This window comes from Diadema antillarum, unplaced genomic scaffold (assembly GCF_040938485.1).
Source record: "Diadema antillarum isolate AM-2024a unplaced genomic scaffold, OU_Dant_1.0 seq00002278_RagTag, whole genome shotgun sequence".
In the NCBI taxonomy this organism is placed as follows: Eukaryota; Metazoa; Echinodermata; class Echinoidea; order Diadematoida; family Diadematidae; genus Diadema; species Diadema antillarum.
The window spans coordinates 121928-147818 of NW_027272903.1; the positions used below are offsets into that span (position 1 = coordinate 121928).

Below are 25891 nucleotides of genomic sequence, written 5' to 3' on the forward strand. Positions count from 1 at the left end.
ATAATTACTGAAATGGTGTATGGCCCACATTGAAACAAACATTTGATCAGTGATATATAGCTACTGCCTGCTATCTTTTTGCTAGCATGAGACATACAAATTTGAACTATTGCAATTTTACATTTATCATCAGACATTACAGGGCTATGCTATGCTAATCATACAGATGTCTACGGGTCTACCTGGGTAGGCTATGTTAAGGGCCTATATCAATGGAGGAGACGTCGCAATGACTGCTGGGACTAATCTATCAGTCCCTGTGACTCTTGCGACTCAAAGGACACATGGCTTGCACTCTAGATCTCACCAAGAAGGTGACTATTTTAAAAGGGTGACTTTGGGGATGTTTCCAAACAAAATAACTTATTCATCCAAAAAGTCACGGAAATACCACTGCTACATCTCCGAGATGTCTTCAAGACGCTTACTATGTTGTGGAGGTGTCATGGTCTCTGAGTTGTCTACGAGATATCTTCTCAGTCATGAAGATGTCTCCACTATGTTTCTGGTAGGCCACCAGTGGCTCTCCAAAAATCTGCTAACCTGACTGGGCAAGTGGTAAAGAATTATTTAGCACCCTGCTGTGTGATGTGAAATTATAAAAATCATCTGGACTTCACCTTTAATCTCACATAATACACATGTAATTGCATACCATACCCTTCATAATTATGTATGCGAGTTGGCAAAATTGTTTGCGTAGTGAGTGGTCAGACTTTTTTAACGTTGTTGTCATTGAAGTCATATATCTGATATCACTTCAAATTCATTTTGAAACTAGGAAAGAAATGGCTCAACCCGTGTCAGCAGAGCGGCAAAACTTGCTTGACCGCCTGTTGGATGCGGTCAAGCAATGCCAGGTGCGATTCGGAGGGAAGTCGGAGCTCGCCACCGATGCGGACAGCAGAGTGTCATGCCTTTGCGCCCAGTTTGAGGCAGTGCTGCAGCACGGACTCAAGAAGCCTATGTCCAACCCACTCAGTGCTCTACAGTAAGTGCAAAATGTTGTGCCATTGAAAGCTTGAATTCATCTAAGTATATGCGCCGAATATTTAGTGAGGTTCTTATTTTCACAAATTTCGCGAGGTTCTTATTTTCGCGAATTTTGCGAGTCAGTTGCTATTCGCGAAATCAAAGACACACGAAAATATTGACTCTGATCCCAATGTGGATGTGACGTACGCAAGTAAATTTCTCTGTTCAGTACAGGACTCCATAATCGCGAATTTAACCACTTGCGAAATCATCGGGAATTCCCGATTCACAAAAATTTAGACTTGCAAAATATATGGCGTATACAGTAACTAGTCATGATCTTTTCTGTAAAGTATGACCACTATGAATGCTCTTGTAAAGCATGTAATTCGAGATGTAAGGAAGAGAGGTTTTGTGGTAACACCATTAAGATATAACCCTCATGAAAACTCTCTTTTATTGTGGTATAGATTACATTTTAAAAGAACACCAACTAAAGCTGCAAGGAATACAGACATAAGCAGGTGCTTGTAGATTTGAAATGCCAGTAGAATGATTTACCAGGTACCGTACTGGAAACAATCATTCCCAAATATGTTGAATATCATGTGTTAAAAGGATTTTACGTCTTACATGTTAGAATTCTTATTGACAGTGGACATAAAAGTTATGAATGTTAGCAGTAACATCAGTTCCGAAACTCCCGAAGTGGACTTAGGGAAAAAAAATCAATTTCTCTTTTTTTATATACAAAAATTAATCAATTGACTCGAATGCACTTGAAGGATCTAGAGGCTTCCTAGTGGTAAAAATGTTTGTGTAAACTATGCAGAAATCCAAGGTTATTCTTTCTAGTTGTTTTTATGAAGGTTTTATTGATAAAATCATCACATTTTGGGAATGGTGAAAAGGTACAAACTTTTACCACTTATCACTGCCCAGTTAATGGATACACGTGTATATGTATCACGTTATAGAACTACAGCTGTAAAGCACTTTATCATAGGACTTTTCAGTATTATACATGTAAGTCTGTTAGAGATGTTGTACAATGTTACCCTCTATTGTTAAAGCTCATGAATTTCATGAGTTTTATGTGATAAGAGAGACAATGCCAATTTTAAAGTCAAAACTCACTCTCAATAAACAAAACTGAACGAGAGTCCTTTCATTTCCTAACTAGAGAAGCACTCTGAGAGCGCAGACCTCCGCCAAGCAGCTCATTTCCACCACTGATCTTGTTCTTCAATAGAGATCAGTGATTTCCACCCATACGTGCTGAAAATCACCTGATTTCCCAATATATAGTTCAAAGCCTTTTGTGTATGTCATCAATTCCAGTTGCACGGCGCACCTCGCCCTGGCAGAAACTAAAGCACATATACTTTAGTGTGTGTATACATGCAAACCTAAAAAAATGCGCAGCTTGAACTCCCAAGTTCATTGACCCTACCTGCCAAAATATAGAAAATCCTTCATAAAGTCCACAAAAATTCTTGGATCACTACCAAAATTTAATAATCTGTTACCTGTGTCGTTCTCAACCTTTCCCGTAAGTTTCATCTAAATCTGTTGACAACTTTTTGAGTTATTTTGCACACAGACAAACCAACAAACAAACCATCGCCGTTGAAAACCGTAATCTCCTCCCTTGGCGGAAGTAATAAACAAAACTGTATATATGAGAGTCCTTTCATTTCGTAATAATGGTTGTGGGGTTTCCCCCTGGCTTAGCACAGGATGGGGAATCTTGATCTGTGATGGCAATATCTCCTTTTGACTGTGAAATGCTTGTGATACAACAAAGCTATTAACATTATCTTGTGTTATCAAGATTTTAAATGCATTTCCACATGAGGAAATGCCGGTTGAATTTTGAAGAAAAAAAAAAATCTGTTGTGCCCATAACAACCTGTACTAGTCATATTGAAGTAATGTGTTTATAATTGTCAGCAAAATCAAACTTACATGTATTCACTTTCCATTGACCTAGAGTAATGTATACATGTAAGTCATGTTAATAAAAAGTACCTGTGAAACCCAACTCAAAAGCAATAACATTATTAACAGGCAAAAATAAAAAATTATATATCAAATGCATCATCTCGTAAATGAGGGCTTTAGCCTTTATGAGTTTAATGAATAACAATGCATAGAAATAATGTTACTGTACATGTACATAAGAGGGCACATTCAATAAAACTTTCTTTTTCGTATTTACTAAACAATAACATACACACATGAATATGAAATGCCTTTACAGCATCAATGGAAAGACAGGTATGAACATGGTTCATTGAGAAGGGGTCATGCATTGCCAATCTGAGGAAATCTTGTGCTCATAAGACTCTCAGGTGCCCTTGGCAAGATTTCAAGTTTGTAAAAATCTAATCAGCTAGACTTCCTGAACCTTGTTTGACTCACATCACCAGATTAAGTGATCATCACCATCTCATTGTTTCTGTGTGAAAATATCAAAATCTTTGAAGGTGAAGCATTATTTATTGAAAGTTTTTTTTTTAATAACATACTTTGATTCTGCCACTACTGTACAGATACATTGTAAGGTGTAAGAGTAGAGAGATATAGGAGGCATAAAGTTCTGCTGTATGTACATCAAGGTCCTTTCTCATGATAAGGTTTGTCACAATGTTTAGTCACAATGACTGCAGTTACCATGGTAACAAAACCTGTTGTGCATACAAACATGTACACGTAAGTACTTGAAATTGTCATAGCTGAGTAGTTGCAGTGAAGTGCTTTCAAGGTAAATTATGTTATTAACTCTTGTGGTTTTTGTGAGTGTGTTTTGTGAAGGGGGGGGGGGGGGGGCTGCTGTCCATCTTCAAATCTACTATAGATTACCAAAATGTGACTTAGCATGATTCATGCAAAAGATCCATGAAGATGGATAGAGCTTTGTCAACCATGACCTCAGTGTTCTATTCTAGACTGGAAATGAAATCATAAAAATGCATGAATTTGGGAAACTCATGTATCATAATGTTACAATGTGTACTGGAAAAGAATGAGTTTTAGTGGACACTATACAGACTACAGGTGTAGTTAACTGGAAACTACATACAGTACACGGTACAGTTGTACATGAATATTCTAGACCTCGAGTATACACTGAAGGTACGATGGGATTTTCTGCCAGGTAAAGCTACAGTTGTATCTCAATGCCAAAACTCTGATACACTGTTTGAGAGTCCCCCAAAACATGGCACAACCTCCAGAGGTTGTGCCGTGTTTACCTCAGATGATGGGTCACCTCTTTACATGGTCATGGCACAAAGCACAAGTCTGGGGTCAGTCTGGCGCAAGTCTGAGGTAAAGATCGTGCTAGATATCCTCGCCTGCCTATCCTCGCCTGCACGGGTTGCACTTCTAGTGACCTGTGGTGTTTGTAGGGGAGTGGGCATACGTTTGCATGAGAAACCGGGCCCTTCTCTCTCGAGGACAAACGCACAACCACTGGTTTCCATAGAATTGTACGCCGATCTTGTGCTAGATGACCAGAGAATAGTAATGTAATGGGGGTGTCTCTCTTCAAAGCAGTACAGCATCATCCTTTCAAAAATGATTAGAGTTGAAAGTGAAGAGTGTGTAAAGGATTTTTAAGGAATGAAAAGGGGCCTCTAAGACATGGTACCTAATCACACTATGGTATGCGACACAAAGGTGTTCTAGAAAAACTGCTAAAAACACAATTTCTCTTTTTTTTTTATGATCCCAAACTGAAGAATAGTGTAGGAGAAGAATTTCTCTTTTAGAAAATATGAAAAACTCAAGATTGTCTAGGTTAACCCATTTCATCTGTTTTGAGTTCTCCCTTAAAATCAGGGTATACAACTTTTTGTTGGTTTTGAGATGCATGGTCACATACATTGTGTATTAAACCAATTATAATGGCATGGGGTGATAGAGACAGATTGTTAAAAAAGAAAAAGAAAAAGACTGTGTGGATGGGATCATAATGTCATCATGTACGACTAATGTGACTTTGGGTCTCCCATGACAAGCTGAAAGAGAATTCTTGTGATCTGTGTTTGCAATTAAGCCATATGCTCATCAAGTTCCAGTCCCTTGGATCTTGTTCCCAGGATACTGTTATGGAAAAGACAGCAGTCTCTTGAGTTGCTGGCAAGAAGCATCAAAGCCTTCTGCAACTTACTGTGAATTTTTCTCATCACAAACAAATTAATGACATGTTATCTCATTGAATGCTTCTTTAGCTTTTAATGCTACCATATTCCCATATTGAGAACATGTTCAGTTATTTTGTAAAATGAGAAAAATGGATTACCTAGTTTGGATACACTTGCAAAACACTTGCAATACAAGAACAGACTAATTTTAAGATTACACACATGTGTGCACGCGCGTGCGCACACACACACACACACACACACACGCACACACACACACACACACACACACACACACATGTATGCTCACTGTTGAAGAGAAGAGGTGGAATCTCTTACTGCAAATACAGGGGAAACTCGGTATAACGAACACTGCTATAACGAGATATCGGGTATAACGAGGAAATTCTCTCGGTCCCAAATTTCCTTCCACACAAGTCTATGTAAAATGCTACTCTTATAGCGAGATCGGCTATAACGAAATAACTGCTATAACGAGATAAATTTTGTAACTTCCAAACAAAGAAAAACATAGTAAATCAAACCTGCTATAGCGAGGTAAAGCAAAATGACTTCGGTAAAGCTTACTTCGCCTGTGCTATCATCTTCCGAGATTGTAAAGCGTGATGCGCCAAAAACTGTCTTGTACACACATAATCATTTTCTTCAGTGCACTCCAGCTAGCACTGCATGTTGTACGTGTGAAGTGTGTGTGTGCACGCACACTGATACATGCAGAAAATGTGGTGGGACGGCCATATGTATACATGACATCATCATGACGTTTAGCAGGTGTGAGGCAATCTGATGCTGTGATTGGCCTTCTACTTAGGGAATTCCCCGTCTTCACACACACGCAGTCATATAATGTACATACAGAATGTGTCACATACACACACAGCATTGTGCAGACCATATCTAAGCTTTCCACACAACACACACCCATACGATAACCACATGCCAATCCACAGACGATCTTGATACAATCGCAAGCTATATAAATTTACAAATTCAAACATCTACAATTAATAAACACATTCTTGATATTGGATTTCCTTGGTGAAAAACATCTTCTTACCCATAAAGGTGAGTAATTCCCTCACACACAATATCAAGTTATCAGTATTGATTGAAATATGATGGGTAGTCCCACATGTGCAAATTAATGTCTTTATTTTATGCCTTCTTTTATGCCTACTGATATAACGAGATATCGGCTATAACGAGGAAAATGACTCGGTCCCGACCATCTCGTTATATCGAGTTTCCACTGTATTTGCAAATTTACATATGTTATGTGTGTAAGCGTCCATGTTCTGTAACATGACAATTTATACATGTAGCATTTCTGTGGCTTTGATGTTCCATGCTCCAAGCCACTCTTCCAGAGAGTTTTGATATGGATACCAAGGAAGAGGTTCTTGTCTTTAACAATTTTAAGCTGTACAAATATTTCAGAAAAAAAAAATGGCGAAATTCCATACCCTGATAGAAGTTGGTAGTAATGTGATATGGAACAAATCCTTCCAGTTTTTCTTCAAATCTTCTTGTTAATACCTCAGGACTGGAAAAAAAGGGAATGTTAGAGTCTCATAAAAAAAGTTTATACTTTTAACTATCTTGCACACATTTGGGCATTATTTTGTTCACCAGGTTTAGAACTTGATTGTTAAATGTCCCCAAATCCCTGATAATCAGAACTTTCAATATGCCCAAGCCCAAACTTTCGAGATTTTCCCACAGGCACACTTTCCGTATGCATTTAAATGTAAAATTGTCAAAGGAAGACACCCCCCCCCCCTCCCCACCACCACCACCATCGCTTTGATCGATCAGATTTGGTCACTCACTCCCTCAGTGTCTCACTCTTACTCAAGGTTTGCAGCCTTGGGTATTATAGTCATATTTTCATTTACCAAACCTGCACATGGGCTGTACAAAAAGATAATTATATTCATGTTTGATTTGAAACATGTGTTACGCCTGCGCCCTTCTTCAGCTGATACATTGTATGCCCTTATCCTTGTCTTCTATTGCAGACAGATGACTGGACTTAACTTACCTAGTCTACCTCTCATGAAGTCAGACCCAGAGCCAGGTAAATTTAGCCATATTTTCTCATTTTGTAATTCCACATTGTAATTTGTTCTTAAGTTGGCCAAATCGTGATATCGGTCCCCTCTCGTTCTGCGTGTGCGTCTCCACTATATGTGCAAAGTCTATGGAGGTTGAAAGAAGTCCCCGGCAATGACGAAATGAATGGCGGTTAATGGAGTGGTGGACTATTTCGCGATAATGCCCTTTCATAAGTTGTGTAATTTAGTTGTAGAGCATTTGGCATGCATAATGATACAAGACAACAATGATACACTGTATATCATCATGGAGAGGAGGCACAGTGTAGCTCAGTGTGCACTTTTATACCAACTGTTGCCAATATGCAAAGGTTTATTAAACTGTAGTAGTCGATACACTGTATGGAGATTATAGGTCTCTTCTCAGGGCCTGATCACAAGCTATTGCGTACACCTGGGCCTGTATACTGTATACTCAATGCAGTCCAGTGCATGAAATTCAGGTTTCATGCATCATTTGTTGCAGTGTCAAGAAAACATTTGGCAAAGTTTCTGGTTGTTCAGAGCAACCTTTAGGCCTACATGAAATTGAGTAAGTTTTGTACTTTAGTCTCTTTCCGTGATTTGCATATACATAGTATCTATGGTTGTATAGGCCTGTTCAGTTTTAAAACACTGTAACTTATGTTGACCATAACTTGGGGGCTTCCAAAAAGAAGATTGTAAGACAAATCAATGGTTTAGGCCCTATGCAATGATTCTGGTATGTTGCTATGTCAGTGCATGACTAGATTGTTAGACATCATCAGCCCGCCCTCCCCCCCCCCCAAAAAAAAAAAAAAAAAAAAAATATGCAAACATAATTTCTAGAGTACTGTAAAGGGCTTTTTACACTTGTAAATTTTTGCTTAGTCCCGTAGCAACGGTGGGGCTAAGGGGGGGCCTTAGCCCCACTGTTGGTACGGGACTATCCTTAGCCCACTTTCTGTTTACACTCGTTTTTGCCAAAGTGGGCTAGCCCCACCGATAGTCCGGTTATATCTGGCCCTGCAAAATAGCAGGGTTAGCACCGCAATTGCGGTGCTAGCACCACAATTGCGGTGCCAAGCAAGTGAGTGTAAACAGAATGAAAAAATAATCCTGGGCTAAGCGACGGAGACGAAGTCCGACCCTCGCTGACCAATCAGAAACGAGGTAAAAATTTTTAGATAAACGCAGCCTAAAGTAAGATATTTTGGGCGGTATGAAATTTTTGTGAATTGCCACTGGCGTGTCATAGTGTAGACAAGAACTTTTACGTTCATTTTAATTTTGCAAATCTTCCCTCTTGCAAAATTCGCGAGATTAAAATGCACACAAACATTTTGTGTTTTATAGTAAACTAGACAACTTGTGGAAGGCTTGCCTGACATAGGAACAACTTATTCATGGAAATTGGATTCCAAGTATGGAAGTGCAAGAATTAGAAACAGGAGTATGTATTCAATAGCTTGTTATTACAACATATGCCCTCAAGGGAGGGGAGGTATTCTTAAATTTAGATACTGCAGTAAGCTAGCCTACTTTAGCTACAGGTAGAAATACAAACAGTAGAGATACACACCGGCTAGGCAACATGATTTGTTACTGACTGCGGCTAGAACCTGTATAAGGTAGAATCTACACTATAGGATGATTAATTTTGCTCACAAACTGGTAGACTAGAGCACCTTTGTTGTACTTGGTTCCAACCATTTGTGAGGTTAGTGCAGCCATCAGATCAAATTTCTTTAACTCTGTGTGTGTTTTGAGTGCCAGTTGGCACAGGAAACTCCATAGCATTGTACACACTGACAAATGTCCATGGCATTGAAAGGGTTAATATCATACTGTAAAAGTGGAAATTATCGCGGTGTGGAAATTTCCGTGCATTTCGCGCAACCAGAAACTAGCGCAAAAATAAAAGCACGCAAATATTTTTGCGTGGCATATGTTCCTTTGCGTGATGTCTTGATTCCGCGGAATTAAAAACATGCGAAACTCTTCTTAACCGGCCAAGCGCGAAAAATTAGCAGCGCAAAAATATCCACTTTTACAATAGGTGAACAGCAGATGGAGGAGACATCACAATGCAGAGAATGATGTCTTGAAGATAAAAAGAAAAAAAAAACACAGAGAAATCATATTTTTTCCCCTTTTTTAATTCAGCTTTCATTTTAGAGGTTAATCAGAGATCATTTCTAGTCATTATCAGAGCTGCCAACTAGTACTGATTTTCAGTAATTTCTACTGAAATTGGAAAAGAATACTGATGGTTACAAGCAAATTACTGATATTAGAAATCATTGTCTGTGATATATTCTATTACACTGTTGAGGATTACTGATTTTCACTCAAAAAAGGTGCAAATTACTGATTTTCAACCATCGAAGTACTGAAAGGCTTTTACAAAAGTTGGCAGCTCTGCATTATATTCATACTTTTTCTGTATTCTGGCTGCTTAAACAATGAACAATCAGTGCTCATGTATGTCGATGAAGGGCATGTCAATCTGTTGCTGTATAAACAACTCGATACAAGTATTCAGTAATTTGAATAAATGTGCCGTACCCGCTGCTATAAGGATAAGAACCACACAAGCTGTCAGCCGAAAGCATGGTAGTCTAGTGGATACAACTCCTGTGTAGCACTCAGGAGATTGTTGGTTCAAATCCAACCTGCGGACTGTGGTATGTACACTACTGTATGCCCATGCTAATCATTTTTATGTCGATGAAGAGCAATAGATCAGTTCAGTGATGTACTCAAATTTTAGGCATGCTATGTTCACAAAAGTTGCCCTTAACAACCGTAAAGCTTGTGGGAGGCTTGCCCGACCTAGCAACAACTACAATGTAAGTGAATTCCTGCCTACTGTGGAACTGAATGGGAGGGAGCATGAGAATTAAATATGTCATTACTATGCTGTGGGGAAAAAAAATCCATAAAGTTGGAATACATTACAGAAACTGTCCGTGTGAATGTCAGTCCGTTGCAATATTCAAATTCGATGCTCACCTAAACAAAGATTTTTCCCATATATATGGAATGACAAAGGAGCTTGCCCCGTGGTATATGTGAAGCTCTTCTGGTATATATATGTACTGTAAATTTTAAACAAAGTGCATTCCAAATATTAAAATGTGTGGAATATTTACAGGTGGTTTCAATAGCTTTTTTTCAAGTTCGTAATTGGAGGAAAAAATACAGTTACTATGAATACACTATAAAACTGGCTTATTTTTAGTTGGAGACAATATTCCTATAGAGTTTACAATCAGATTTGAGTTGACTGGTTTGGGTTTGTTGATGATGGATGGGATACAAAAAGAATACAAAATTTAAGCATTATGCCTAAAGTTTTTTTTTCTGTTTAATGTGATTATGCAAATTAGTTTGAAGCTCACATGTTTTTGATTTTTTTTTTTTGAGTGGGTCGCCCTCATCACACTCTTGATCACTTCCTGCTTCCTCTATAAACACCAATCAAATTGGCAGTTTTATTGTCTGTTGCATACATTGAAATATTATTGTATAAAGCACAAAAACAAACTACATCAAAAACCTGCAAATTAAAGTGATACTTGAGATCTGAGTCGATAGGTTTTGGTTTTGAGAAGACCTTAGCTTTCCCTATTATATTTCACCCATTATGAGTAAGGTAAACAATCTGATATTCACTACAGACATAAAATGTCTGGTAATGCATATTAGAAATCATAATAAACACGTTTAGAGACATCACAAACCCATGGGTCTCTGTTGTTATTGTTATTTGAGCTTCAATGGAGATTACTTTATAGAGTGAAGCCCCTAGGGCAAGACATAAATAACCCAAAATTAGGATGATATTGCCCAAGGGGCCTGCAGCGATCCCAGTATCTCAAGATTTTGGAAATGGTTTGCCTCATCAGATGAAGTGCCATGAAGGCAAAGTGTGCTGCTCATGTGCGTGCTTCACCAAAAGAGTCATCTCATGAACTGTGCAAGTCTTCAGACATTCTTAAAATTAACAACTTGTGGTTATTGACCTTCTACCAGCAACTGGAGTGTATTGTGCTTGTGCTATTCAGATATCATCCACTGGGCAGGAAATTTTCCCTGGATATTTCACCCTTCCCCCTTTTCATTCTATCCCTGCAGTTCTGAATTGCAAATTCAACCAAGTTGCTTGCAAAATTGTCCGGAACAATTCCCATTTTATAAAGTGTTGTGCTTCTGCGAATTATGTAGATGCTATATCATGTAGTAGCTCATCCCCAGTTTCTATACAGCTATGTGAAGACACCAACCCCCCCCCCCAAAAAAAAAAAAAAAAACAAACAAAAAACAAACAAAGAACCACTGAATAACGGTAGTGCATAAAGGACGCATACAGTGTACAGCCTCCCTGTTCTTAAGAAATGCCAAACAATGATCAGTGCTGTTTAACATTCAAGTGATAAGCACTGCACATCATCTATAATACTCGAGTTTGCTCATTAGAAAAGCTGATTTGATATTGAGATTATAAATGCCTCAGTCCAAGTTGTGGAGGAAAATGATGCATGGCTGTGCCATCAGCGATGCATCCCCCGAGACACATGAATGTCTTGTGTACAGGGTTGTATGAGTGATGATATTGCATTCATGATTTTAAAGGTGTATTTCACATCTTGATTGTGGATATTAGCAATATATTTTGAATGCAGATCAAGCTACTCCCTGATACTGTATTTTGTTTGAAATGATGGATTACGTGTACAATGTATGGGCAAGAATGATATATTTCCAACAGTAAATGCTGGGAAAGTGCTTAAGAATTTATTCTATACCATAGTTAGCCATGAAAATTCATTGATTTCTATTTGTCACAGAAAAGTTTTTTTCTGTTTCTTTTTCCTTTTGTTTTTGTTTTTTTTCATGTGGGGATTAAATTGTGTGGACACTTTCGATAGAAATTCAGGTATTCACATCTTTTGGGTTTGATGGGTAATCTTTGTTTGTTTGTTTGTTTGTTCCTTGCTCTAATTTGTGATTATTTAGAGAAAATGTTAGAATGTGTGACATACACGTCATGACTTGTTATCCTTTACGGTACACTGTATATCTCTGTTCCTCAGAGAAATGTGTAGGAAAAATGCTCAGAATATAGAGTGGCATGAGAAAGTACAGAGCTTAGTGTAAAAACCTACAATATGTAATGTTGGCGGGCTGTCATTTAAACCATGTAATCACTCAGTCTATTCAGCAGTTTGACTTTCGATGATATGTTCGTTGTACACTTGCTTGTAGCAAATTTGTTTCAATTTGCTGTCATGGTGTCTATTTATTTGCATTTGAAGAGGTACATGTATATGAGCATAGCACATATAAAGTGGTAAATGAGTTGAGTATCGCTTTCCTTTGTTATCTTGTGATATCGCGCCCGGCCTAGTTTTCCTAGAGGTGGTGATTTGTAGTGGAATATGTGTCTGAAGGCATCAAATCATTGCCAAATCGGTCCTCTTTTATTACAGGTTACTGCCGAGCAAAGACTTTATTTTCTGCTATGACAGTATAACAGATATAAGAAATGTGCACCAATCATAAAATTTCATATATATCCCATATATAATATCCCATATAATTTTACTTGCATAACTCTCATCTATTTGTTTGATATTATTGATATTCTGAAACACATCATATTGAGCAGCTTTCGCCCAGGTTTTGGACAAGAGCGAATGAATCTATTCTGACTGACATGACTTCGTAAATGACACAGTTTTTAGAGACCTTTTTGAATTATTTATTTAGAGTAATAAATAGCTGCTATTTGTAAGATACAGCAATTTGTAGGTACTCCAAGCAAACAAAAAGAGACTAAGAAACGAAGTTAAAGGGATCGTATAGTTTTGGTTGAGACCTAATTTCAGGTTTCTATTACATTATTTGGTGAGATAATGAGAAACCAAGTATGAAATATGAAAGAGCATGTAATTCTATGAGGAATTCAACATTTATTTGATGAAAATTGGTTTTGAAATGGCTGAGATATCCAAAACAGAGTGATTCTAATAAAGTGTAGGACCCACATTTTATTACGATCGCTTTGTTTTACTTTGTCTTTGGATGTTTCAGTCATTCCAAACCAGATTTTCATCAAATACACTTTGAATTCCTCTTAAGATGGTATGCTCTGTACTATTTCATAACAGTTGCAGCGGACGGGTGCAATTAACTCGCTGTTTTCATTTTGATGTGACCTCGCTTTCCTCTTGAATGAACACATTTCACATGAAAACCGCTAGGAAAGTGTCGCAGCAAAACTGCTGTAACTTTACTATTAATTCATATTTCGTGATAATCCAAACTGTTATGAAAAGTAAAAACCTCATTTTAACCTGCCGTTATGTTACCTTGTTTAAATAACGACAATAAAATATTCAAAATTGGAGCAGAACTTCACTTTCAAAACAGAAAATAATTGTCAGAAATTGTTGCTGAAATTTCACATTTTGACTTCGTGAACTACAAAAACTTTCTTTTTGTATACTAAGTACATGTATTTCTTTACGGAACTCTAAAATATCACATTCGAGAAGTCATGCGTCCGGATATGTCTGGAAATAAGTTCAAGTTCAAGTTTATTTTTAAACCAATTCATTAAACATTTGACGTTTTACAAAAGGATACAGCATTAAGAAAGAGGTGCACTTTCTACCTTCATTCCGAGCATGAAATTTCATAGTCTTTCCCACACGGGAAGACACGGTACAGTCCCACATACCCACATCTTTTTGGCGCTCACATCACCTGTACTCTGATCGTAACTCGTACCAGGAACTCGTAGTTGTATTCTTAGTGCAGTAAAATCTGTGTAAAGTCCGAATGATCCAATGTCACAAATTTGCAAGTGGTATCATAACTGGTAGATTTTCACATTTTTGCTCACTTTCTTTAGGCCAGTTCTGATAAAGTAAGTGCTTGTTTATGAGGTGACGAAGTCCTCAGCAGTACTCTGCTACTTATCGACACCCCGCGGCCCACTCTCATGCACGTACAGTGTACTAGTACTAGGCATCCACAGCAGCCACTCGCATCACTATATCGCACAGTAACAGTACGCATCGACCAGTCAGTTCGCTGGATCGGTGCAGCATGGGAAAGTCCATTCATTGCGCAAGTGCAAATTAATTTTCTTAGAATATGACGTCATATTCTCATTTGCTGCTCCCGCACAATTTGAGATTTCTGACAAAACACCTCATTTATTTTCACTTGTAGCTTCAAACATACAAGTAGGTCTTCGGCAAAGCGAACAGTACTCTGCTAACATCCGCACATGTCTTATGAATATGTATCTTAAGTTTCATGAATATTTAGTGGTGCGACCAGATGTGTCTGGAAATAATCGGAGGGTAGTTTTCCGAGACAACGAAACGTGAAATGTTGAATAACTTGAAAAATTCTTGATCGTTTCTCATGATTTTTCGTATGTGGATGGAAAACATCGTTGTACATTGATACTAAAAGTTTGAGCGATTTTGGTTTGTGTATAGCAGAGATATGAGAAGGTTTTTTTGGTGAAAATGAGAATGCCCGATTCGCACTGCCTCGATGACGGTTGAAAATTCAAAACATTTTGTGGGTTTCGGGGGAGTTAATTATAGTCGTCCGCTGCGACTGATAAGTGTTTTCTTGGTGTCTCGCAAAAAGTTAAAAGCCCAATTCTCATCTCCACCAATACTGTACCATCCCTTTAACCTTACTCAGAACCCCATTGTTTTAGCAGGCTTCCCCCTTTCAAACCGATGTTCAGTATTGATCTGTGTTTTATTTTGTCTTTTTTTTTTCCTGGGAGGTGTGAGAAAATGATTGCTGGTTACGCCATATATAGGTGAGATGGGTCACTAGGGAGCGAGACTCATGCTGTAGGCATGAGACTTGGTAGGTCTGATGTTGTAAATTGTGCGCTAAAGATCCAAATACAAGCATGCACATACAAATGTATTGGCATCTGTGGAATTTACGCTATTTACAGGTACATCAACTATCTATGGAGCTAAGACCCCGTTTACAGTGCGGGGCTGGGCTGAGCCGTGGCCGAGCCCCGCAATTTTGTCTGTTTACACTGCAGGGCTCAGCCGCGCTTTTGATTCAAACCTTTCAATATTTCGTCGTAGTGGCGCTCTTCTTGTAAACAAACGCAATTTGGTATTGTCTGTTTTTCAGACCCTTTGCCAACTGAATTTCATGGCGACGAAGTCGCCGTTCCGTCAAAGGCCTTTGCCGAATGAAGAAATCCTTTGCAGGTCAAAACCACCTTAAACTATACTAGTTTTCAACGTTGAGGGGGTTAATATCCTGAATAGCAAAATAGTACAGGAGAGGGTTTGGAAGCCAGACTAAAATTGGCCGCGCATTTGGCCCAGTTTGCGTTTACACTGAGAAAAGGCCGGGCATGTAATTGGCTGCAGCTCGGCCGCGGCTGAGACCACCTCCAGAGCGAGGCCAAATGCGAGGCCAATTTTGGCCTCGCATTTGGCCTTTTTCGCGTTTACACTGAAATGAAGGTGGGCTCAGCCGAGCCTCGCACTGTAAACGGGGTCTAGGATGCAACTTTCTATTTGTCAAATGTTACCAGTATAGTACATCACCCTCATTCTTCATGTATCCGTGAAGTCATTATAGGCAGTAGATGCCACAGTGATTCATCAGTGTATGACTCAATCACAAACATGTCCCACAACCTTAATATTTAAACTTAACAATTGCGCTCAGAGTGGTGGATCCCTCACACCCGCCTCATATTCTTTGGTACCATCTACTTGTAATGTAAGGGTACACCTTTTCTGCACAAAGAAAGGCTTACATTATTTGAAACTGAAGGCAGCTTTGACATTTGCTCTATGAAATCAGTAGAGACAATTCACAGCGCTGCAATGATACCAAGAATGGATTTTTCTGAAGTCTCCCACGTCATGTTTGACTGGTTGCACAAGAAGGGAATGCCTCGGGGCCAAAATTTGATGCTGCATTTACTAAGTCAATAGAAATTGATGAAAGAATCTAGAAGGGAGGATAAAGAAATGAATAAAAAAGAAATGAGTAAATCAATATTTTTTCAAGTTGTTGCTTACCCATAGAAGCGAGTATTGGGAGAACGATTGATATGTTATTAACCCATTGAGGACGAGCTGCTTTTGGTGTAACACACATTTCCCAGAAACACCTGCCAAATATTTTCGCGACCAGTCTTCAACAGGTTCACATACAGATTATTGATGTCTGGTTTTTCCAATTGAGGAATTCATGCATCTTTACAATTACTGTACCTATTCCCCTAGCCCAGTGCAAAATATTTTGATAATATTATCTTTAATATCTGCCTTGCTAGCATCTGTGAGCTAAATGAAATACTAGCTTGCTTTGAAGGTGGTACATTTATAATGGTATTGCAGTGTAAAATTAGATGGCAGCATTAAAATTCACCACATTCACTTCCAAAGTGTGCACTAGTGTATTACCAGGATGGTCCACAAGGGGTTGATTGGAGCATGTCCCTGCAACATGCTCAAATTCTTAGTGCAACATCCTCAAGACTTGGCTATCTGCTCAACCTTTAATCAAACGTGTGAAGACAGACTGTATCTGCAAATCTTGAGAAACATCAAACTACTGTACCTATTAATATTTGTGTGCAAAACATGCTCAAGACAGAACGTTGGATGTAAGCAGCACAGTGAGAAATAAGTCACGAAATATTGCGCGCACTCGTGATGTTCACTCCATGCACATACAATTTCCACAATATTCTCACTTGCAGAGCTTGCAACATGCTCAAATTGTGGACCACCTTGGTATTTCTGTGATCAATAGCACTTTTGTGATCATACCAATACCATCCATGTGGATCAGCCTCTCAAGTGAAATGGCAAGCGAGTGGCCATTGTTTGCCAGTTGTCCATAAAAACAGATTGGCAACCCACTTGTCATATACTGGTAGTATTCATAAAAGCATATTTCTATCAAGACAGTACAGCATGTGTCCACGAGGATATTGACTAGTGACTACTATAGCCCTTTTTACACTTGTGTTTCTTAACCCCGGACTTTCTCTGACCCAGGACTATCGTTAGTCCCGTACCAATTTTTTCAGCTTTTTACACTCGCCAGTTAGTCCCGTACTATCTCTTGTCCGGGGCTAAGGAGGAAACTGACCTTTTTACACTCGTATTTCTTAGCCCCGGACTTTCCAAACCACATGAATATTCATGATTACGCTGTGTACTGTACACGTACACGCACGCACCGGGAGCACTTGATTACCTCGTTTCTGATTGGTCAGTGAGGGTCGGACTTCGTCTCCGTCGCCTAGCCCAGGATTATTTTTTCGTTCTGTTTACACTCACTTGCTTGGCACTGCAATTGCGGTGCTAACCCTGCTATTTCGCAGGGCCAGATAGTACCGGACTATCGGTGGGGCTAGCCCACTTTGGCAAAAACGAGTGTAAACAGAGAGTGGGCTAAGGATAGTCCCGTACCAATGGTGGGGCTTAGGCCCCCCCTTAGCCCCACCGTTGGTACGGGACTAAGCAAATATTTACAAGTGTAAAAAGCCCTTATGACAGGTGATGACTAGATCCCCTTTTAGATAATCACAAATATACGAGATGATATAAATGTCAAGTTGTCAAAATCTGATTACTACACTGTAATCAAATATCTAATGTCAATCTTCTCGTAAAATCTCTTCTCCCTCCCTCTCCTCCACCCCACCACCACCCAATAGTTTTCTGGCCGATTGTGAAGGACAAGCTGACGGCTCATGAAAACCAGCGCTACACGGCTCTCAAGCACATTACCACGGATGCCGGGCGGAGCCGGGCGTGGCTTCGAAGCACCCTCAACGAACACTCCCTGGAAAGATACATGCACATGATCCTGGGTGGATCAGAAATCTTAAAGTAGGTGATAAGTCACTAAATTGGCAGTCCATATTATCATACTCAAATGAAGAATATGATGAAATGCTCTAATTAATAACTTTTTCCCTTTTTATGGTGATATGATTATATCTAGGTATCATATGATATTGAGATGGATCTTATAGATAAAAGATCAATGAAGATTATTTTAATAGTTTTGCTGGGAAATAAATGTGTTGAGTCTTTGCAGAGTGAGTTGGCAGAAGACATGCAAAATAAAGAAACAGACAACAATACAAAATGCAAAATGCAAAGCTGATCAAATTGTGATATACTCATTCCTGTATTGGTTAATCAACAGCACTTATAGCATGTCTCACAATTACCCCCTTTCTGGTTTTAAAGCTCTTATTGAATGCACACATGTACTACCAGTATAAACAAATCAATTTTCTGCTTCATGAAATTGAAGCACTATCTTTCTGTCGTTACTTTTATCATAAATATGGTGCATGCAATATGGAGCTCGCTGAGAAACAGATCATGGAATTGAACAAAATTACATTCTGCAGTTTGTAGCATCACACATTTGTGTCATGTACACCAATGCGGTCCCACCTCTGCACCTTTGGGTGTGTACACATTGAGTGGCTGTGAGATATTGGGGATGTTGTTGTGTCACAATACATTTGAAGAGATATGGCCTAGAAAGGCAGAATTATTGAGTTTATTGTCAACTGGGATTATGGACTTGCCACAAGTATTCAATTCATTTGTGAGCCTAAAATAAGAACACAGCATTGTACGATGTATAATGCTGACAGTTGTGTTGCTCGTACTGCTTGATTTGTATTTTGATTAACTTATTCCGGAGACCCACCGCATGTGTTGTTCAGTTTGCAGCTTGCTACTGGCATTTTCTGAGTACTCAAGTTACAGTAGTCTCATCATTGATATTTCCTCTGACCTGCTTTCAACGGCACCTGATGAATGTAACGTGTGATGAATATCAAATGAATTGGAAGGGGAAAATAAAGTCAATGAATGCGTACTGGCAAAGCTCGAGTGCCTGTAGTCCCCACAGATCATTCTGTTTTTGTTGAAGTTTGGCACATGCTTAAATACTCAGATGTCCCAGAACAAGATTGCAAAGACTGAGTAGAAACTTGGCAGGGGGTGCCATTTCCTTCGCAAAGTATGAATAAACATATTTGGGTGCAATTTGTGTTTACTCAAAGTTTGGCCAGAATAAATCATGAATGTATAAACATTACGACCCATTCAAGAAGGAAGGAAGCTCTTCATTTGATAAAGGGGAATTTTTTGTTATTAACTGTACACCAGTATGCCAACAATGATGTCAATCGTGATGGATGTACATTGTATACATCATTGCACGTCAAATCTTCGTTTGCTTTATACCACCACCAAGTACAAAATGAGGTTCAACAAAGACAGTAATTTTGATGATGACAACAATCACAATAATAAAAAGTTAGGTTCATTTAAATTTCAAGTTCAATTTTCCTTTATTCGTAGCAAGTTAGTCATAGAACCTATAATCATTTAGATTATTCATGTATGCACAAACTCAATTGGTTGTTTGTTTGTTTTTTAGGATGCAAATTTCCAGTGAAAGACAGTGTCAACCACCTGTGTAAATTTCATTTTTAACTTGAGAGTCTTCACTCTCAATGGTATAGACCATTGACACAAGGACTTCTGTAGCAGGGCACATTAGTGATCACTGGTGTTTTTGAAATATGTACGTGGCACTTAACAGCATTATGGAAGGATATATGTACACATGAGTCTGGCACAATGAGATAAAAATGAAAAGTTTTTTTTATCCAGAAAGCTTTATTTTATTGAGTGTCGATTGGCACTGAAAACCTCATAACATTGAACACACTGTCCATCAAGTCCCAGGCATCGAAAGAGTTAACGTGGATTGAGGATTCCCTACCATGCCGCTGAGTGACTGAATGTTATTTGGAAGGAGGATAATTCGACGTGTTTTCTCCTACAGGCAGTACTACGAGCCATGGGCCTTTCTATTGGACGAGGAGCGCTCGACGATGCTACCGACGATGGCACGAGGCCTTGGCTCCATTCTCTTCGCCATCAACATCGACAACCCCGAACTCAACGGTGCTAAGCAGGTAATATGAGTGCTACAAATCAATGGATGAGATGTGGATGTTGGTGCAATGCAGTGAAGGAATTTGTGTTTCCTTTTAACGGTGTTGCTAGATAAAACTTGTCATGTCATTTGTGATGGTGCTGTACATGGGTGGCATTTTATTCCTACATTGTAGATTTTTCATTTTATCTGTGTGTCCATGGAGAAATGATTTCTTGAAACATGATTAGAAAGGAATGTGGCATAATGACTATTATTGGGAGTGCATTGGTTTGAACATAAACCAAACACTGGATGCAGTCTGGGCCCGGGTTATGAGGTGGAAGGTCATAGGATAAGGCCCTGGTTTCTTCATGAGACCCGAAACCACGTAATAATTGGATCCCTAGGGGTAGATACACAGTGGGTCTAGCAGTTCTTATGCTGACTTAAATGTAACAGTATGCCAGATGGTTTTTCCTGCTCTTTGGCTGTGTCTGCAGCACCTGCTGCATGGGAATTCACTGAATTGTAATAAAGTTCAAACTGTGTGAACCTTTTTTTTTTTTTAAAGAAACATGTGTGAAAAAGTTCCTCGTATCCAGTGTCTTCCTCTGGGCTATACACCCTGTATATCGTGATACATAACAAGTCCCTGTAAATGTTGTATACATTGTGTACATTTATAGATATACACAAACACACTCAAATACAAATGTACAATATTGATTTGATTAATTACAGGACTATTCTAATGTACGCATACTTCATGAATTTACTTTTTGAATAGCCTATATCAAGTAACTTTACACAAGACAGAATCGTGCATACCAGGTACCCGCATGTTAATAAGTTCATGTGTTACATATTTCACACCTGTCTCCAGTTGACAGAAGTGATGACAGGTGGGACGAAAGGACCTAACGTCATATATGACTTTGGAGACACTTTGAGGTCATTTACCAAAATTTTCATATTTACATAGAGAAACCATCCATTGTTCAGATAGACGTCACACTTTGTGCGTCACAGAATTATGTCAGGGAGGTGAATAGTCCAATTGATTTACTCTGACCTAGTCATCTTTTGTGAGCCCTGTCATACACAAACTCGCCCAGGTTTGTGATGTCATAAACTTTTTCAAAGATAATATGTGAGTCATGAGCCTGAGCACATTTTATATATGTGGGTATTGAGAGATTTCTGTGCTGTAGATTTAGAAAGTTGGCTGTCTTTGCAACTGAAGTAATTTGTCAAAGATTTGTCAAAGAAAGTTTCATGCTGCACAAAGCATGAGCTTGGAAACAGATTTATTTCAGCTACATTGTACTTGTACAATGTGTATGTCCAAGAATTGTGTTTGATAAAGATTTATGAAATTATTGTGCTGACTGCCAGGTTTGCCTTGAATGGAAAACGCATAGCCCTACATGTTGTCATTTTTCTACCCTAAATTTTAAAGGTTGTGTACAGTTCTGGTTGAGGTGAGGATTTAGCTTTTAACATTTTGCGAGATATTCAGAAACCACTCTATGAGATGTCAAAGAGCATGCAATTCTAAAAGGTATCAAAAGTTTATTTGATGAAAATCGGTTTTGAAATGGCTGAGATATCCAAAAACAAGGTGAAACGAAGAGATCCTAATAAAGTTGTGGCATGTTGCCTTTTATTACATTATCACTTTTTTGGATATCTCAGCCATTTCAAAAGCAATTTTCATCAAATAAACGTTGAATCCTTTTTAAAATTACATGCTCTTTCATATTTCATAAGAGGTTTCTCATTATCTCACTTAGAAATGTTCAAAACATGAATCCATTTCCTCAACCAGTACTGTACAGTCCCTTTAATGTTTATGCAGTCTCGTCATAGTGATGATAGTCATTTTTATTTAGTGTCACTGTTACTTCTCTAGGGTACAAAGTTCTTGGTTTTTTGTTCTTTATAGTACAGGTGACAAGAAGTTATAAAACATTAACATCCCACCCCCCTTGTAATATCTCGTGTCATTCATCACATGAGAATGTAGATATTAAACACTGTCAACAGTGGCCAACCGCCCACTGTATTTTATGCCCATTGTGATCAGTGGGGGGAAATCATCCCATCCCTTGGTTTATGGAGCCATAAATTGAATTTGTCATGAAGGCGCTCGTGACATCAAATGCCATCAGCCTTTGATTTCATGCTGCAGAGCTGCTAGTCACTCAGTCAAACAACTTTGCATATTTTTGGGTATCAAAACAAATCTGAGCAGACTCAAACTAGCCCTGCCCGTTTGGCGGTGAAATCTTGGCAGTCGAGACAATGTCAAATAACAGTTTTGATTGTTGATTGTTTAGTTTTCATCTATTTTCTGACAAGATGGCTGAATAGCCCATATTCAGCTGTACTACAGTACAAGTTGTACATTGCTGTACATGTATGTACTTGGGGCAGACCACTTCACCAGGTTTCTGCATCCTGCTCTTTGTGATGAATGAAGTGGGATCTTCTACATGCATAGTTGTGACTGTCACACATGAGACTTCCATCGTCCCCCCCCCCCCTTTGGTCCCATCCAATGGACATCTTGTTTTGCCTCTATTAGAGGGGACGGCATGATGACACACAACATTGCTCAATGGGACTCACTTGGATTCAAACTCGCACCAGAACCCAAGCCTCTCAATTGCCAGGCAGATATGCTATGAACTGAACCATCTTACCTCTCATCCCTGAGTGGGCATTTACCCATATGTTTTTATGCATGTGTTCTTAGCAACAAACTAGAGAAGCACTCTGAGAGTGCAGACCTCTGCCAAGCAGCTCATTTCCATTACTGATCTTGTTCTTCCACAGAGACAAGTTATTTCCAGCCATGAGTATGCGTGCTGAAAGTTGCCCGATTTCCCAATATAGAAACCTTTTGTTATGTCATCAACTTCCAGCTGGACGGCGCACCTCGCCTTAGCAGAAAGTAGAGCACGCACTTTAGTGCGCACATGAAAACCCCAAATACGCGCAGCTTGAACTCCCAAATTCATTGACCCTACCTGCTTCAGGCCTCGAATTAACCGACGGCCACCGACGGCCATGGCCGTCGGTGCCCCTCTCGTTGGCCGCAATGCCTTTTTTTCCTTGATCAAAGTTACGGCCATAAAAAAAGTGCCCTTTTTCTTGTGGTAGTGGTGCCCTTTTAGAATGAAAGTTATTATTTATGACGTATAATATGCCCTTTCTCAAAGTCTACTCAAATATCATACCTTCAGTTCACTCGCGTCCCAATATATCTGATTCAAACTCAAAGTTATCTTTCCGAGACGTGTACGTACATGTGTCTACACCCGACAGGCTTTTACCGTCCCGACTGCCTCCGCAGCGCAGCGGTCATAGAGTTACTAGCTAGGCAGCGGCGGGCCGGAGCAAGTGGTCGCAAGCCATGCTAAAAAATGCCAGGCCTGTCGGACGGCTGCGAGCATTGCCATCTCTCTCGCTCTGCATTCATGCCCGCCCGACGCGACCCGCGCCAACGCCGCATGCTCAGAGCAAAATGGCGCTGGAGGTGATCCAAAGCGAGCGCGGCGTGTGTGTTGAGAACGTTCTGTATTACAGAACCTACATCGTATTGCGTATGGCCTACTGCCTAACGTTGTCTGCTGCGGAGAGATCTTATGCGTGCGTGCGCTGCTGGAGTGTAGCAGCACTGTCGATAGCATACAGCTCTATGGGGCATTCACATCACGTATAAACACCCAACATGCCCTTTCGAATGTGGCCTTGGTGCCCCTCTGACTGACCTAAGTGCCCTGGCCTCTTGGAAAAAGTGCCCTTTTCTAAATGGCCTTGCCCCTCCAAAATCCTATTTCGAGGCCTGCTGCTAAAATATCGAATATCCTTCATAAAATCCATAAAAATTGCCAGATCACTACCAAAATTGAATCATCTGTTACTTGTATCATTCTCAACTGTTCCTGTAAGTTTCATCCAAATCCGTTCACAACTTTTTGAGTTATTTTGCACATGGACAAACAAACAAACGCCGAAGAAAACATAACCTCCTCCCTTGGCGGAGGTAATGATAAGTTTATCTCACAGTGCAGTGCTACCAGTACAAACACGATGCAAACAATATGACGATATATCAGTTGAAAGCGCTTCATAAAATTGTTCAACTTGCCCTAAAGGGCAAGTTTAACATTAATTTAAAAAAGGTCTCCCGTACATCTGAATTGTTCGGAGGCATTTTCAGCTATGTGTAGATAACTAATGGCTGGCAGTTTAAAGGATGTTTACAGTTCTGGTTGAGGTGAGGATTTAGCTTTTAACATTTTGCGAGATATTCAGAAACCACTCTATGAGATGTCAAAGAGCATGCAATTTTAAAGGGTATCAAAAGTTTATTTGATGAAAATCGGTTTGGAAGTGGCTGAGATATCCAAAAACAATGTGAAACAAAGAAATCCTAATAAAAGGCGTGGCCTGACGCCTTTTATTATTATCACTTTTTTGGATATCTCAGCCATTTGAAAACCAATTTTCTTCAAATAAACGTTGAATCCTTCTTGAAATTACATGCTCTTTCATATTTCATAAGAGGTTTCTCATTATCTCACTTAGGAATGTTCAAAACATGAATCCCCACATCAACCACTACTGTACAGTCCCTTTAATATAAGTTACAATCCCTTTATTGGATGTAAACTTTGGCCACTTAATGTAAATCCGAGGATGTATTAAAGTAATCTATCAAAGTGGACTCATGTTTCACATATTTTAAAATGTGTTTCACTTTATTTCATACAAAACAGTGTTCATTAGAAGTATAAAAAAACTGAGTTTTTTTTTTTTACTTATTGATTTGAATAAAGAGGCTTTCATTTGTAGTACAATGTAATGAAATTTCACAGATTTTTTTCTTTTTTTCTTTGTTTCTCATTGAACTTTTGATTTCTGAAATAAGACTGCCCTACAGAATATTCCCTTACCAAAATTATAGTTTCAGCCTCATTCTGGGTGTCTTTCTTTGGCTTGAGATATTATCAGTTGTAACAAGTAGACTTTGTACCCCAACCAAGCCCTTTGCTGTTTGTCTTATTTGTCAAATGATAGCCATTCTCAGTTTAGTTATGACTTAACTACACCCTCCCAGGGAACCCATACTCATACACACACAGACACATGGACAGACCAGGGAGGTGCTATAGACCTCCCTGGACAGACAGACAGACAGACAGACAGACAGACACACACACACACACACACACTTGCACACACGTGCATTACTTGTCTACCGTACTCCATACGCAAGCCTGTCCATGTCAAGCACATTTATAAACAATATGGGATCGTTACCACTGGACATTCCTGTTGCCAACTTAGCCCTGTGCAGACACAAAACATTTATACCAAAACTCACTGAAGAAATGTATAAAATTTCCATCACAAAGCCTATGAACTGTTCAGACACATATCTCGACATAGGAAGAAAAAAACATACTTTGTCAGTGCACAGTTTTCCACTGTGCGTGTTGCTATATTCGCAATCGTTACATGACATTGCAATAGGTTATACAACATTTTGTTATGAAATGTTAAGACACATATTCATCGCATACATTTAGCTATGATACTGTTTTTCTGCATTTTTCTTGGGGGGGGGGGGGGGGAGGGGGGTGG

At 39.2% G+C, this 25891-nt stretch overlaps 1 protein-coding gene across 1 annotated transcript in view; it reads left to right on the forward strand.

Annotated features, from left to right (window-relative positions):
• The first annotated feature begins 231 nt into the window (after positions 1-231).
• Positions 232-25891, forward strand: part of LOC139714457 (sorting nexin-29-like) — a 43480-nt gene continuing 17820 nt past the window's right edge. The window contains exons 1-5 of the mRNA XM_071626167.1: positions 232-314; positions 782-991; positions 7166-7224; positions 17976-18150; positions 20141-20273. Of these exons, the coding sequence (XP_071482268.1) occupies positions 789-991; positions 7166-7224; positions 17976-18150; positions 20141-20273 (570 nt within the window). The 5' untranslated portion in view covers positions 232-314; positions 782-788. The remainder of the gene's footprint in view (positions 315-781; positions 992-7165; positions 7225-17975; positions 18151-20140; positions 20274-25891) is intronic.